Source organism: Eurosta solidaginis, chromosome 3 (genome assembly GCF_040869045.1).
Source record: "Eurosta solidaginis isolate ZX-2024a chromosome 3, ASM4086904v1, whole genome shotgun sequence".
Lineage (NCBI taxonomy): Eukaryota > Metazoa > Arthropoda > Insecta > Diptera > Tephritidae > Eurosta > Eurosta solidaginis.
In genome coordinates, this window is record NC_090321.1 from 63,996,089 (window position 1) to 64,011,876 (window position 15,788).

The 15,788-nt window shown below is 42.2% G+C and overlaps 2 protein-coding genes across 9 annotated transcripts in view; one reads left to right on the forward strand and one right to left on the reverse strand.

The window, feature by feature from the left end:
• The first annotated feature begins 845 nt into the window (after positions 1-845).
• The window catches only part of salto, a 94,501-nt gene continuing 79,558 nt past the window's right edge, over positions 846-15,788 (forward strand). For 4 of the 6 annotated variants that reach the window (XM_067772025.1, XM_067772027.1, XM_067772026.1 and 1 more), the window contains exon 1: positions 846-986. Coding sequence is in view for 1 of the 6 variants with exons in the window: in XM_067772028.1 (XP_067628129.1) it covers positions 1,156-1,203 (48 nt within the window). In the remaining 5 variants the exon portion in view is untranslated. Of the gene's footprint in view, positions 987-1,143; positions 1,204-15,788 lie in introns of those variants that run through there. The other 2 variants (XM_067772030.1, XM_067772028.1) reach the window with 2 other exon arrangements.
• LOC137243840 (spondin-1) overlaps positions 3,411-15,788 on the reverse strand; it is a 139,188-nt gene continuing 126,810 nt past the window's right edge. Inside the window, exons 1-8 of one of the 3 annotated variants that reach the window (XM_067772022.1) lie at positions 15,603-15,736; positions 8,471-8,757; positions 8,015-8,406; positions 7,738-7,944; positions 5,570-5,824; positions 5,342-5,513; positions 4,914-5,278; positions 3,411-4,846 (exon numbers count right to left, since the gene is read on the reverse strand). In XM_067772022.1, the coding sequence (XP_067628123.1) occupies positions 3,635-4,846; positions 4,914-5,278; positions 5,342-5,513; positions 5,570-5,824; positions 7,738-7,944; positions 8,015-8,406; positions 8,471-8,639 (2,772 nt within the window). In that variant the 5' untranslated portion in view covers positions 8,640-8,757; positions 15,603-15,736 and the 3' untranslated portion in view covers positions 3,411-3,634. Of the gene's footprint in view, positions 4,847-4,913; positions 5,279-5,341; positions 5,514-5,569; positions 5,825-7,737; positions 7,945-8,014; positions 8,407-8,470; positions 8,758-15,602; positions 15,737-15,788 lie in introns of those variants that run through there. The other 2 variants (XM_067772024.1, XM_067772023.1) reach the window with 2 other exon arrangements.

Sequence of the window (15,788 nt, forward strand, 5' to 3'; positions counted from 1 at the left end):
TAGCTAGAAAAGGAAACTAGTTCTCTTCCTATCCAAAAGTGGCCATGAGGACTTTCAGGCCTCGAAATTATCGCGTTTGGTGCAAAGCAAGTCCGTTGTCCTAATATTTTTTTCCTCAGTTTTACTCTTGTGTCAATTTCGGAACCTTTCCTGGCCATATCATCTGGGACCCACCAAAGTGTGACATTTAGGTGACTTATGGAGGCTAGCGACGCTCGACACCTCCGCACAATATTCGATTTGGTCACGTTGGATTCTAAAACTTTTAAGGCGGCCTGGCTGTGGACAAAGATACTTTTATTGATGTTTGGAACCGCACAATGCTTTAGCAATTTGACTGCTCTCTTACATAGATCTTCGCCCCTGGAGGACACTGCATGGGTCAGGAGATCGGTGCGATTAATTTGCCCGCAGATGCTTTGAGTAAATTCCAGCTCCATGTCCTTTTTCCATTTTCCAGCCGTCTGTGTAGATTGTAGTGTCCCTACCACAGTTTAGGCTTACTCCCATTCCTTCCTTGAAGGATGTCTTATGTTATGCACCTGGTCTTATGTTCTATTAGGTCAGTTGTAATTCTACTTAATCGTGCCCTTGTCATGTAATATCATCGCGTACCTCTATCTATTTTATTTCCACATGTTGGATTCTCATAGTGGTAAGGCCCCTTTCGCGCTCAGTCCCTATCTATATAAAGCACCCAAACATTTACTATACTAAATACGCTCCTGATTGCTAGCCGATTAAGATTATTAATTCTCTCGGCTAGCTTTGTGTAGGAAATTATTTTGCGGCGCTTATTTTCAATTGAGGCGTTCGTTAATATTCAATTAATGTTCATGTAAACATTTGCTTTCTTCAAGTGATGGTTGTGTGTACAAATATTGTGACATCAAAGCTCCGACTCGTGTCTATATAAAAGTGACCAAAGTCGAATTAATGGTATTGAAATAAGTGAAAAAGGAGAAGAAATAGTGAAATTTTGAGAGGTGACTAAATTATTTGATTAAATTTTTACTATTTGAGTGAAAAATTAAATTTAAGAAAAGGAAGGTCATTATCTTATCACGGCTTCGCAAATTCCCACTTTGCAGGCCGGGCATCGTTTCGCCACATCTTTCTGCTTTTTATCGCGGAAAATAGAGATTAAAATTTTTGATGTTTAAACATCTTTGCTCTCGGTTTATGGTTATCCCAAATGTAAGGGTAAGGTGTAAAGTGTAAGAGTAAGCGTAAGCGTGGTCTTCGTTAGTGGTATGAAATATGGGGGATATATGTAAAATGGAAATGTATGCGTAGCGAGTGGGATTGATTGGTGTGTTGTATGGGAGAGTAGAGAATGTAAGCGTAAGTGTAGTCACTTCAATGTAACGTAATCTACGTGGTAAAGTTGATATGAGCGAAAAATACCGTAAGTCAAGGCAAGGCAAGTCACGGCAAAGGAAAGAAAGGAAAGGCAAGGAAATGAAAGGAACGGGACGGAACGGAAGGAAAAGGAAAGAAAAGAAACGAAAAGGAGAGGAATGGAAAGGAAAGAAAATAAAATAAAAGAAAGGAAACGAAAGTATAGGAAACGAAAAGATAGGAAAGGAAATAAAGGAAAGCATGGGAAAGGAAACACATGCGTGTTATCTATTTCATATCGAAGAGTTATCGAGTTTTTATTAGTGTGTTATCGACGAGTTATCGAATTGTTATTAGTGTGTTATCGGTGAGTTATCGAATTGTTAGTAGTATGTTATCGGCGAGGTATAGAGGAGCTGTCAATTTGTGTCAAATCGTTGTAAAATTTCCTTTTTATCCCATTTCTTGCGACAATTTATCGGTTTGTTATCGATTTACTATTGTAAAGTTGTTGCTTATGTATCGAAAATGTTATTAATATGTTATCAAGAAGTTATCGATTTGTTATCGGAGTGTTATTAGTTTGTTATCTGCGTATTATCGATTTTTTTAAAAATACTTTAGAGCTGTGATCGGAGAATTATCCACTTGATTTCGAAAGTTACCGATAAGTTATCGAAAAATACCGATAACCTGTCGAACAGTCACTATTTATCGAACAGTTATCGACGTGTGATCAAAAACTATCGTTTTCTATGGAAAATTTAACGATTTGTTTCATAAAAGTTGTCAATTTGTTAGAAATTTATCGATGTTTTCTCAAAAAGTTATCGCTTTTTTGTTAAAAACTTATCGTTTTGCTTACAGAGTGTTCCCAAACTGTTTAAGGCCACACTGGTGCTATGCCTGCCTTAGATCATGAAGTGATCAATTTGGTTTAATGTACTTTCACCAGGGGGCAGGCAAGTACATTCATATATCTTTTTGTGTTGAATTTTGTTATGACAGATTATCATTTCAAGCCACAGGGACTGTGTTCCCACACCTTACTTGCGCACCTTATCCTTAAAGTCGTCAAGCATGATTTTAATTACGAAGCTCACTTCGCCTCCTGAAGGAGTGACCATTGTATCCTACGCCGATGACTGCACGATAATGGCAACAGGTCTCGGCCCACCTAATGATGAGATATGCAATATAATAAACGACTAGCTCCCTAGTCTTTCTAGTTTCTTCATTGTCGCCAAACAAATCGTCGATGGATTTAGTCTACCGACTGTATTACATCCAAAAATACTAAGTGTGACGTTCGATCAGGATCTATAGTGTGGCTAGTATGCATCCGCAATTGTACCTGAAATCCAGAGCCGCAACAAAATCCTCAAATCCCTTGCGGGCAGCACTTGGGGTTAAGATAAAAACACTCATTACCACTTACGCGTCCCCAATATGGGGATACACTCTGGGAGAAACTACAGGCCTGTCAAAACACCGTTCCGAGCACTGCTACGGGTTGTCCTCTTATGTTTCCAGTACACTATATACACAGTTCGGCGGGAGTACTCCCCATTAGGGAGTAAAATGCCGAAGAAACAGTTTCTGCTGAGCACCCAGAAACCTGGGATCCCAACAGACAGCTGATTGAAGAGGCCCCACATCTCAAGGTCTAAAGAAGTAATCTCGGCATGTATTATGAGGAAATACGGAACTTTAGAGTTCAGGCGTTTGTAGAAGGAAAGCATAAAAATGTCCTCAATGTTAGCCATAAAAGGACGTCGGACCTCTATGCCAGGAATTGCGCGGTAAGCCCCGTTCTTAAAGTAAAATACCCTGAACTCGCAGTAGAGGAAAGCAACCTCTCCAGGGAGACGCACGTCACACAAGCTCAACTTCGATCTTGATACTGCAATAGTTTCAACTCCTACTTATACGGAATCAACCCCGACATACATATTCTCTGTCCTGCTTGTAATGTGTGCCAAACCTTTGGAGAATGTTTTTTGCGGCTATAAAAACAACAACTACAAACTTCCGTGGGCAAACCCCCACCCAAAGATGATCAATGTATATAATTTGTATCTAAATTTTTTATTCATTGATTGGATATATGGTTTTTATATTCGATTTGCGTCCTTTCTACGTGCATACATTTATCTAATACGTTTCACATACTACATACAAATATAAATAGCTGTAATACATATATTTGTCTAAATCATATATTTGTGAGTCCTACTGCAATAAAATATTTGGATAAAAAGTTTCAGTTGGGATCGTTGGCTGAAAATATACGTCACCACTGACTATCCTGATCGTTACTTTCCAAGAGGCATGGCATGGCAATGCATTTCTCCACACGCACACGATCCTTACACTTATAGCTCATGTCCGTATTGAGCAATGTTCTTGTCTGCTGTCGCATCGAGTTATCACCGCAGGTAGCCGTACATGGTGTCCAAGCCGACCACTCAGAGTAATGACACTCATCCTTCTTTGTTATCTGACGTGCGCTCACATAGCTGCCGCGTATACGATTGGCGGAGTCATAGTCGTCAACGCCATCACCAGTGCTGCCAGCAAAACTTATACCGCCAACTTCATCGTCGTCGTCAGCACCATCACCACCCCCACCACCACCACTTATGGTATACATTTCATCACAACTCTGATAGCATTTCTCCAAGCGTACCAAATGTCGCGGACAAGGGTTACCGCCGTATTTAGCGCGTCGCAGCACACGTCGCGTTTTTATTTGCATACCCTCACCACAAGTGACATTACATGGACGCGCCTCCCATTCAGAAACCATACAATCGACGGGTTGATGTTCCATGCGCAAGCTTTCACTTTGTAAATCGACCTTTTGACGTGGACGACGACATGTCTGCTCACACTCCTCTTTCGAACTGAATTTATTACGATTCTTATCGCATTTATCCGCCCAAAAGATCGCGCATTGATCGGTGGGATAATCGTAATACCAATAATTGGTTACATCGCCATCACGACACGGACTGGGTTGAAGACTGGCATAACAATAATTTGGTACAATGGTATCGCATGCTGGGTTGGTGCAATTAACCACCTCCTCACGCTTAACATGACGACATGGATCGCTACCATCTGATTTTGGGTTGCGCACGCCATAGACTTCATCGTTATTCCATATTTTGCGTTGTCTTTGACGATAGCCCACACTACCGCATTGGCCTATGCATGGCGAGAAGTCAGACCATGGCGACACGCCACATTCTGGTGGTATGTAGTCATCGCGTTTGTGACTGTAGCTCTGGAATTGGCGGAAACCATTATTGTTGTCGCCGTAGTAAGCGCGCGTGCTGTCGCCCAACTCACTGCCACCAACTGCGTTGTCTTCTTCACCTGCTGCTTCTTCATCTCCTTCAGCGGCATTAGCATCGGCGCCTTCAGCACCTTTCGCCAAATCACCGCCACATTCGGGACCTTCACATTTGCGTGTCTCCTGTAAACGTACTCTGCTAACTTTCTGTATGAGAGATGGTTGCGTTAGTGTTTTGATTTTCTACATTTTTACTCCTTACACTTCTACTAACCTGACATTTTTTCTTCGCTCTTGGATTAAGATAATGTCGCGTGCGTACTATGACACCCGCACCACATGTGGCCGAACACGAAGACCATTCACCAAATTCGGAAATTGCACATTCGGGATTTTCTTGTGTACCACCTTCAGAGTCTTGCGGATTTTCACCTTCTTCGCCTTGGTCTTCGTTTGCAGGTCCACATCTACGTCCATTGCATGGTCGTTCTTCGCGCATTGTGTTATGACATTTGGAACGACGCGCAACTTGCGGTTGTTTATAGTCGCGTGAACGTTGTTGTGTTCCGGGACCACATTTAGCGCTACATTCACTCCAACGACCCCAAGGATTGGTGGCGCAGCCAACGGACTCATCTTCTGTGGGGTTAGGGAGGGCTGCTTTGGTTCATAATTCTTTGTTATATCTGGATACAACCTCACCTTCTACTTTCTGACAAGTTTTCTCATATAATCTGCGCCGATTTATGTGCAGCGTCGCAAGCGGCTTCATTGGCGCGCCAGTCGGATCGTAGAATGGTGAGCGTGGGTCATTTGGAAAATTTGACTTAATGCGTCTTATAACATCTGGCGGTACTTGTGGCTGATCGGGGGACTGTAAGTTGCAAAGAGTTAATTTTGTTTGAAATGTCCTATACACTAGAAGTTTACCATATAGGAGGGCCCATTATCCGTGCCTACGTCCCACGGATAGAGATTGTGTACCTTGTTTTCAACCCATGAACAATTTGATAAACAAAGATCCAATGCAGAAACGCCCACAATCCAGTCCGGCGAGGGATCAATCTTCGACACCAGCGAAATAACATGATGCTTTGAGTCCACGCGGAACACCGCAAATGTTTTTCCCGTTACGTTGGGATAGGCTATGCCACGCGCTTTAATTATTGTTCTTATCTGATCACTCTGTCAAGAGAAAGTAGAGTAAAATTGCTTAAGAAATGTTGGCTTTCGGTAGTTAAATGGGCTTCTCGGGCAGACTTAAATTTGCTCTACGACCCTATTATTGCGAGCGACAGTAGAATATGTGTTGAATAAAACATTAAAGAGCAGCAAGATCATGATGGCAAGTTCCACAAAGAAAGTTACAATATCTCTCATATCAGAAATATTTTTGTGAGTTTATAATCGCAGTAGGTCTTGCAGAGTTTGGCTGATACAGACTGATACAGACAGGGTTCAAAATCTAGGGTCCCACACTCTAGATTTTTCAAGGGCGGCATTGAAGAGGATTTCGTGGTAGGCCCTGTTGCCTATATTGTAGGTATTGAAGAGATCGGGAATTTAGGCTGGCCTGAGTAGCATCTAATATTGTTATAAGATAACGGCGACTCTGGCTCCCAGGCAAATTGCTGTGTTGCATATTTATAGATCGAGACAAGGCATAAATAGGTCCTGATTAATTCCTACCGGGATACGATTTCGTCCATACTGTAGTATTTTCATTCTGGACATGCTGGGCTGCTGGGCTGACTTCGCTACCTTCCATAAAGCTAACACACTGACAGACTACCAACAGAGTTTGAAAGTCTCTATTTAAATCACGTCAGGTTCGCTTGCTGGGGGCCAAGAGAGCCAAGATAGCTAGCAGAGATATCGCAATCCAAGGTAATTCCTGACAAACCTTACATTTCAGGCCAAAGAAGAGATCAAAAACTCTGATTCATAGCAGAAAATAAGTTTCCTAATCATGTTGGTAACCTCATATCATCCACCGCCTCATACCAGCCACAGTTATTCTTCGTTCTGCTGTGCCAATTCCGTCATTCATTAGCTTATGAATGAAACATTGGCCGGAAAGAATGCTTTTCCGATGCTTAGAAAGGCGACCAACTTAAATTATTTGCGCTCGAGTCAAACCCCTATCGATTTTACATTCCAATGTGGAGCTCTTGCGAAGTATATGGTATATGAAGTGATCGTTCTTTTCCCGTTACCAGAACTGATACAGCACACAAAATGATCCCACAGAAAGTACACCACAGAAGTCGTCTTTCGTAGTTTCTGTGTCCTCTTGCCTTTCGAGGCAGTAAGTCTGCATAAAAAGTATTATATTTTACGATGGTGAGGATTCCAACAACAATTCCCAAGGCAACCGGTTCTATGTACCGGAATGACTAGGGATTTTTCCCCAGCAAGGGCTGTTATTTCAGTGTAACCCCATTTAATTTGTTGCGTCACACCCCCACGAGGGCTCCAGAATTTGTCTGACCCTACTAAGATCGCTGAATTGCTCTTATACATAGAGCTATTAAGAGTCGGAAGGCATTCCAAGTAGCAAAGGAATAAAAACAAACCAAAGATTTCAAGTCCATGAATCGTAACGTTTTCAAAATACACCTCATGCTAATCAAAGAATCAAACCTAATTTCCGATTGTTAGTCGGTAAAGACTCATACAGCACATTCTCGAGAAATTTAGATGAATGCAGCACGTCTCGTAGCAAAATATTCAGTTATTCTTTCATAGTGATAACGGCGCCATATAGGCGTACCAAGTCGGAACAAGTATTATTTCACCTGCTTCTCCCGAGGTCTTTCACTTTCTTTGCACTCAAATACGGGTGACTATGAGCCACCTGAGAGTCTTCGCTACTGAGAATGAATGAGGTAACTTCCGGACAGAAAATTTATAGAAAAATACCTTCCTGAGCTTATTAACTCTAGATGCTAGACAGCTAGGTCAGTGCTTGGTGGACTATCTAAAATGAGCACATTCAGCATGAGGGAAGACACGACATCGAGAAATTTCGCTACGCCAAAGAGCCGACACTACTAAACAATATTCTTTCAAAGTTTTCGCTTAAAATTTCACATTACCTTTTCTTTCAATTCACTTTCCAGCGTTCTAGTCGATCCATGCTCCGCCAGTTCACGCAATCCTTCACTCGCTAACTCGCCATAACTCCAAAAGCGATAATCGATGGTGTGTGAAGCGCCAATAATATCACTAAATCTAGTGCGCCAACTATTTGCAGGAAAGTCTTTAGGGTGCGTATGACGAGACCACTTGCCTTCAAAAGTGAGCTTGATTTTTTTGTACAAATATGAAATGGAGCGTCTCAAACAAAAAAAAGGCCTCTTTAAATTAACTCACCTCATATTTTGCTTCATCACATGCACAGCAAGGATCCGCAACAGGAGGTTGTGAGTCCACATCATCAACTTCTTCCTCGCATATGCGTTTCGTTAAAAAACCATCATCCATAAACCAAACATCACGATGTTGTATCACCGTAGCCTTAATTAGCACACAACCGCTGCCCGTCATTGGCGGTGCGACCCAAGTTACATCAACTCGTGTTTTTGCATTCGTATTCGTATTCTCAACAAGATTCGGGCAACGTGGACTGAAGCGTGTATTAGCAAAGTCAGAAATCTCGAAATAACCAAGTGCACCAAATTCTGCACGACCATCATTGTCTTCGACGCTCTCCAAAGCTAATAGAAAACCGATGAACGATAGATCATTGTAAGCGGTGAGTGAGACTGTAATGTGGATCAAAAGTATTATTGGAACAAATGTCTATATTAATTCGATATTGCTACTGACCATTGTACTTTTGTCCTGGTATGTATGTTTGCGGATTTCCGGCTATTGAAACCATATAACTTTCGTCCACTGGTGATTTGGGGCTCGTTGTGCCGGGTGGTATGCGATTGCAAGCGAGTGCAATATTTATTGTTGCTGCTATAGAAATTATTAGCGCTAGCCAATTCATTATTCCTCAATGTTTTTGCTGTAACTGAGTTGAAATGAGACTCGGATTTCAATTAAACTGCGTATGCTTCGTTGGATCTGTTTTGCTGCCTTCGATATTGCGGAACTTTGAGCTTTGTCTAGAATACAAGAAAAAAAAATGTGATGAAAGGTAGGTCATTTGAAAGTTTTCCGTATGCACAACTAATTTCATAATAGGGCTCTATTTTTTTCTGGATCATTTCCTCAAATCCTGAGAGTCGCAATGAGACGCGACTCCTTGAAAAATCGAGCTAAAAAAAAATTAATGCAAGGCGCGATAACATCCGAAAGGCTTTAGGGCGAGATTCTCTTCCAATTCGCGGTCCTTTTTTAATTTTTCCTACAAATTGGCGGAACGGGACCTACATGTTTTTACGCCGACTCCGAACGGCATTTTCACAGATAAGCTTTTCAAGGCAGAAATACACTCGCAGTCTCTGCCAAACACTTCCGAGGGGCGACCACCCCGATTAGAAAAAACTTTTTCTACTTGAAACAACTGTTTTCTAAATTTTTGATTTAACTTTGCCCAGAAGTTGAACCCAGAACCCTCGGTTTTGGCGGAACACGCTATCACCATACCAGAGCGACCGCCAATCGAGTTTTAGGGTTTCTTTTATATTTCGCAGCTTAGCGAAACTTATACTAAGGCTCTTATGCTAGGGTTCTTATGTTTATGATTATCTTATGATTATGGCTCTTATGTTTACGGTTATTGAACAGTTTACAGAGCACAGCTTAATGAGAGCCTATGCCTTGCAGCTATATGGACAATGACTAGGTGCAATCGTCAAGTCACTTCATGATCTGCTGCCACAAATTTCATGAGGATAAGACGTAAATATCATGGTCGGAAGGGTTCGATATCTCAAGTGGGCTGCGTCTTAACTGAAGCAGCGTTCACCCGAAGCAGCAATCACAATGATTTCTGTGAGGTTGGAAATTACATACGGAGAACGAAGCTCTCTCCAATGTTCCTACCCCCTTGGATTAGAAAAAGCGCACCATAAATATCAAATGGGATGATGATGGCACAATACGCTAACTAGAAAAAACGAAAGATGGCGGACTAAATGACGTCTTCCACTGAATCGAAGGCAGCGTAGAGCTAAAGTTTGCATTGTAGATGACGGCTGCCTTCCGAATGTTGTAGGGTTGAAGAGAAGTAAGTGGATCCCATGAAAACATTGCGAGCAGAGTCGACTGAATTGTATTGTAATTTGTAATTGCTTTGAGGCCTTTTGCAATAGGACGGGAAGTTGTATTGGTTAGGAAGGTCTTTGTCGTTTTATGGTGTCAATCGGAAGGATATGAGGTTTCTCGTCAAAGGTCGTATACCAGCTTTATGATATGGTAGTCAAGTCAATAATTTTATAACGGGTGCTTATCTAACGAAACGCGCTTAACATGCCGAGCAGATTCAAAATTCTGACATCACCGAACAGCGAAGTTTCAGGTTTCGGGTAATGCGTCAATCTTAACATCTTCGACTTTCCCCAGGGTAAGATGAATTACGGCGGCCGTGGTGTGGTGGCGGCGTGCTCCGCCTATCACACCCAATATCCAGGGTTCATGCCCCGGTCGAAGCAGCAACGAAAATTAAGAAGAAAGTCTTTTCAAATAGAAACAAGTTTTTTAAGCGAGGTCGCCCCTCTGCAGTGATTAGGCATACACTCCGAGTGGATTTCTGTCATGAAAAGCTTCTCAGTGAGTATCCAAATGCGTTGCAGATGCCATTCGGAGTCGGCATAAAACAGGACCTACATGTCTCACCAATTTATAGGAATACGGAGCACGATGCAAATTGGTAGAGAAGGTCGGCCCAAAGTCACTTCGGAGGTTATCGCGCCTTGCATTTATTTTCATTTATAAGATGTATTACTTTCTCCTGACTTTTTTGCTATCTGTGGTTAATGTACTGGTGAACTGGTTCACGGATAGATGGCAGGGAAGGCTGTAGGCCGATTCAGTTTTCTGAAATCGCCGAAATTAATGCGACGGTAGATGGGATGCTGTTGTTGTTGTGGCGATAAGGTTGCTCCCCGAAGGCTTTGGGGAGTGTTACCGATGTGATGGTCCTTTGCCGGATATAGATCCGGTACGCTCCGGCACACAGCACAGGTGCTAGCCCGACCATGTCGGGACCGATTTATGTGGCCACATTAAACCTTCAGGCCATTCCCTCCCTCCCCACCCCCAAGTCCCATGAGGAGCTTGGGGTCGCCAGAGCCTCGTCTGTTAGTGAAACAGGATTCGCCGCGGATAGGTGAGGTTGACAATTGGGTTTGGAGAAGCTATATATTGCGCTGGCAACCTGAAGGGTTGCGCTACACAGCCCCTTGAATCTGGTATTTTAGTCGCCTCTTACGACAGGCATACCTACTGCGGGTATATTCTGATCCCCTAACCCGCTGGGGTACGGTAGATGGGATGCCATCCGGTGTTGTTACATGATCTTCATCACTAATTGGCGCTTAACCGACTAAGCGGTTTATGCCATTTCGCAACAAGTAGCGCCAGCTAACCCTGTTTTGCGAAAACTGACGCAAATTGGAAGCACCAACGCAGGTCCAGTCTTTCTTTATTGCTTTCTACTGCTTTTCCAACTCAGTGGAGGTCACCTCTTTCTTTCCCTTTTAAATTGTGGTCTCGATTGAAGTACTTTCGGAGCGTCTTCATCTATTCGCATAGAACGACGTAGTGAAATCTTTGGGCTTTTATGACCATGGCTCTGCGGGTTATGCGTACCTAAATTATACTCCCGATAGGTATGCATGTCGTAAAAGGCGACTAAAATCCAAATCCCCTTCCTTGGTTCTGCGCTAGGCTTAGAATCTGTCACGTTACAACGCCAATGAATAATTAAAATAACAAGCCAGTGCCCTTAAATTTAGGGAATTTAACATTGACTCTGGTAGTCTGAACTCAGCACTGCTACGTTCGAGGAGAATCGCAGAATGTCAATATCCCGCAAAATTGCTGACCTCTAGGCCCGAATGGATGCTTGTGAGCAGCTCATTGTAGACTAAAGGAAATTCAAAGTTTCGCTCTTCATCTGTAGTCTGTTCTTTTAGAGATGGCTCTCGAGTCAGCCCCTCAAACTTTGCACAGTCATTACCACTTGCAGGATAGCACTATATTTCTGGTTCGAAGTGGTTGGCAGACACTATACCCAACTCATTTGGTTCATTTAGTATCGTTTATCACTGTTAATTTGTGTTTTGATGGGACACTGTTCATTGGGGATCCGAGCCTTCACGCAGTCCAAGGGAACTTTTAAATGACATAGCTGCCACTCGATATCACCTTATACAAGGGTTTTCCAACAACTGTTTATTCTTCTTGTGCCGTTGATAGTTGAGTTAAGCTAAGTGGGTCCTTGCCCTTCTTGCTGTCCAACTATCGTAATTGTATAAGACATTTATTTGATAGTTGATTTTACGAATTTTTATTCTCTGACCGATTTTGAAAATTTTATATATGTGAAATATCCACAATCAACCACCCTATGTACGTTATCAATTGGCTCGTCTTTAATTAAATACCGTCAATTAATTCGGATGCAGTTTGAAAACGTGCAACATTCCAAAATGAGCTTTTGGCGCAAATTTACTCCTTACATACATATATGTATGTATATATATGGTCCCGTGCCAAGAGATCTTGGGGCTACAATTGAGCCGTAGGGTCGGTGCCAGGGTGAAGAACATACTATGCACGTGTATACCGATGGTTCTCAATTAACGGAAGGGGTCGGATCTGCTTTTACTGTGTCGATCCAAGAATAAATAGATCTTACAGGCTGCGAGATTACTGCAGGATCTTTCAGGCGGAAGTTATAGTCGTGGAGAAAGCAGCAGAAATTCTGGAGGAAGCGTGCTTAACTGCAGTCGCGGCGATTAAGACAATAATCTCACATAGTACTTTATCAAGAAGTGTGCTGGAATGCAAAGAAGCATTGGAAAAACTTCGCTCACACCCGCCCATACATCTGTACTGGGTTCCCTGTCATAAAAGAATAAAAGGTAACGAAAAGGCCGATGAATTGGCAAAGGAAGGTGCAACACTCGCTGAATCGACGATAGACGTCCCAATCCGTTTGAAATGGAGGCAGGAGTTGCATATGATCCATCAAGCAGAAAAGGCGCGGAAAGAAGCGCGGAGCTTATTTCCCTCCATACCCCTATGAGCCGTATCACAGCTTATGGATATTTATTGAATATACGTTAGAGGAGTTAAGAAAAGATTGCTTACACCTACCAACTTTGAGGTAGTGTGCGGCTCATCTGATGTTTTTGAAGCTGACTTGCAGAATATTATGTTCCTGTTCACAGGCAAGCGTGCTAGTCAGCGAAGACTTCTGCTTGAAAAAACTTTGCAATATGAGGGAAGTTTAAACAGGTATATAGCAGATTCCCGGCCTCAGATCTGAGCTCATATTGGAGCTGCGATGCAGGTTTTTTCGTTGTTATCAACTGCCTATGTGACCGCTGGGGGCCTCATATCTACGCCAACTGCTTAAAGTTGAGATATGTTCCCACAACTTGGAATATGGCCAAAGCCACCTTCAATCCGAATCCTGGGAGGAGCTATCATGTATCTCTCAACGATTTTAGACTGATTAGTATGTTCTCATATCTGTTTAAAGTGCTGGAGCGACTGATTGATCTGTAGCTACGTAGTAAAATTCCTCGAGAGCGATTGTTGTCATCGCAACATGCTGATTGTAAAGGCTGAATAACTGCAACACCCTGAGTTCATTAGTGGTGTCTTTTTCGGCATCGAAGGGGATTTCATAATATTCAGCCGACTGCTATCGAGAAGGTTACAACAGGATTGGAAGTTGAATGTCTCTGATCCTTTTTATTAACAGGCTTTTAGAGAGCAGGATTGTCACAGCGGAGTGGCAAAGTCTAGTGACCCAGAGCAGTATAAGAAGAGGTATGGTATAGAAGAGTGTTCTGTCTCTCCTCCTCTGGGTCGTGGTCATAAACGAACTACTCCAAGATATCAACTGTAGATGGTGCCATCGTGAGGGACCTTCTAAAAGGATACTTGGGTATGGTGCCTTCGTGGTCTTTGTCCTGCGGGCTAGCTTTAAGCCACAATAAAACTTAACCTACTCTATTTACTTTGAGGTACATTAACCTTGCTTTCCGACCATCCACCATTGGCGGAGTGTCAGTGGTACTATCTAATAGAGTTAAATATATTGGTATTATACATGACAGCAATCTGTATTGGTATCTTAATATTGAAAATAAAGCTAGGGAAGCCTCAGTAGCCTTGTATTGTTGTCGTGGAGCCATTGGAAAACACTGGGGCTATCTCCAAAGGTCCTACACCGGTTATATGATGTGGTGGCTAACCCGGTCCTCATCCTGCATCCAAATTCAAAAGTTTATAAGGGCTAGGAAACCTTAGCACAACATCATTCGATGCAATGCTTTATATGTATAAAACCGGTGGACACTGTTCGCAGGGTCGCCGCAGCCCAGGTCGTAATTAGGCTTCGAGACGTAGAATTTAGATAAAGTACCAATGGTCACTCCAGCATTCTTCCTAACTTCGAATTCATTCCTGGTAAAACACTTGGGGCAGGAGTCTGGCGAACTTGTTTTCGGATGGGTCAAAGCTGAACGTATCGAAGATGCGGTTGACGGGATGCTGTCCAGTTCGTCATGTTTAGGGGAATTGACATCTACTCAGCCATTCAGGCGGCTAACAACGCGATGAACTATATATATATGGTCACCCAACCTTATAGGAAGTCGATTCCGCACATTGCAATGCTCTTGCTGCACTCTGACTTCTTGAGTCTCATGGTAGTTTCTGGCGATGTATGTAAAGTGCTAAAAAAAAGCCATCGGTAGCATGTTTCAAATAAGATCTAAAACTATCGTGGGGCACGTGAGACAAGCGCAGGTGGTATCAAATAATGCACTGTGCCGAAATTTCCGTTGGCTGGTAATAATGCAGTTCTTCGAAAAGCTTCAGACCATAGAGCCATATATCAGCACTAATGGCACTACTGCCTAGTATAACCACATCACCATCTTCGGCTTGAGAACAAACATCCCTAACATCCATTTACAAGCATAGAAGGCGATGCAGGCTTTCTGTATGCACTCATCGACACACGCTTTATAGTTCAGTTTGCAATCGTTTACTAGCCCCAGATACTATTGGATAAGACTGACTGCTGGCCAATCAGTCATGTCATTTCGAAGGTATCTACGTTACATGTGAGTCAACAAATCTCTCGAGTGTTTTTAAGACGAAAAATTCGAGACTCGGAGGTTTTGGGGAGTGTTATCGATGTTGATGGCCCTTTGCCGAATATAAATCCAATACGTTCTGGTAACAAAGCACCATTAAGGTACTAACCAGTGTTCTACTTCTCTTGTTTAGTGCATTCTCTTGAACTTAAATGCATTTTCAATTCGAACATTATAATTTCAACAAATTTTTTTCTAATGCATTTCTGAATCTGACTTTCGTGTTGTGCACGGAAGCAACGCCGCTGCAGAGAGAGATACACGTCAAAATTACTTGGCTGCTACAATTTTTCACACAAGAAATACGAAATTTTTCTTGAGCGTTTTCTGGGAAGAACGAAAACAATTATGTTTATAAAAAAAGGGACACCCTAATGTATATATGTGTGCTCATATGCATGTATGAGTGTTTGCTTATATGGCAAATGCAATACGCTTGTTGTTAGTACATTTGAATTGATTAAAAGTAATTCAATTTAATTTATAACGAAACAATTCACACACAAAGTTTTTTCACTCATTCACATGGACAACTTTTGGTGTCATTTCTATGCGCTTGACGCACCCTAACACTTTTACGGCTTCCTAGTATACTATTTTACGCATATAACCAAATTATTTAATTATTAGAATGCAGCCACTTTCCATACAAATTTAATACGCACATTTTATAAATTTAAATTAAGAACCAAATTATTATTAATTAAATCGGGATCTTAAAGTTGACACCTTTCGCTTTTCACCCTTCTTTAAATTTAAAAATTTCTCGCTTTTCCAACTCGTCTATTCACCAGTTGAACCGCAACTGAGGTGTTATTGCACTGTCAATGGGCTGTATTGCTTGCATTCCA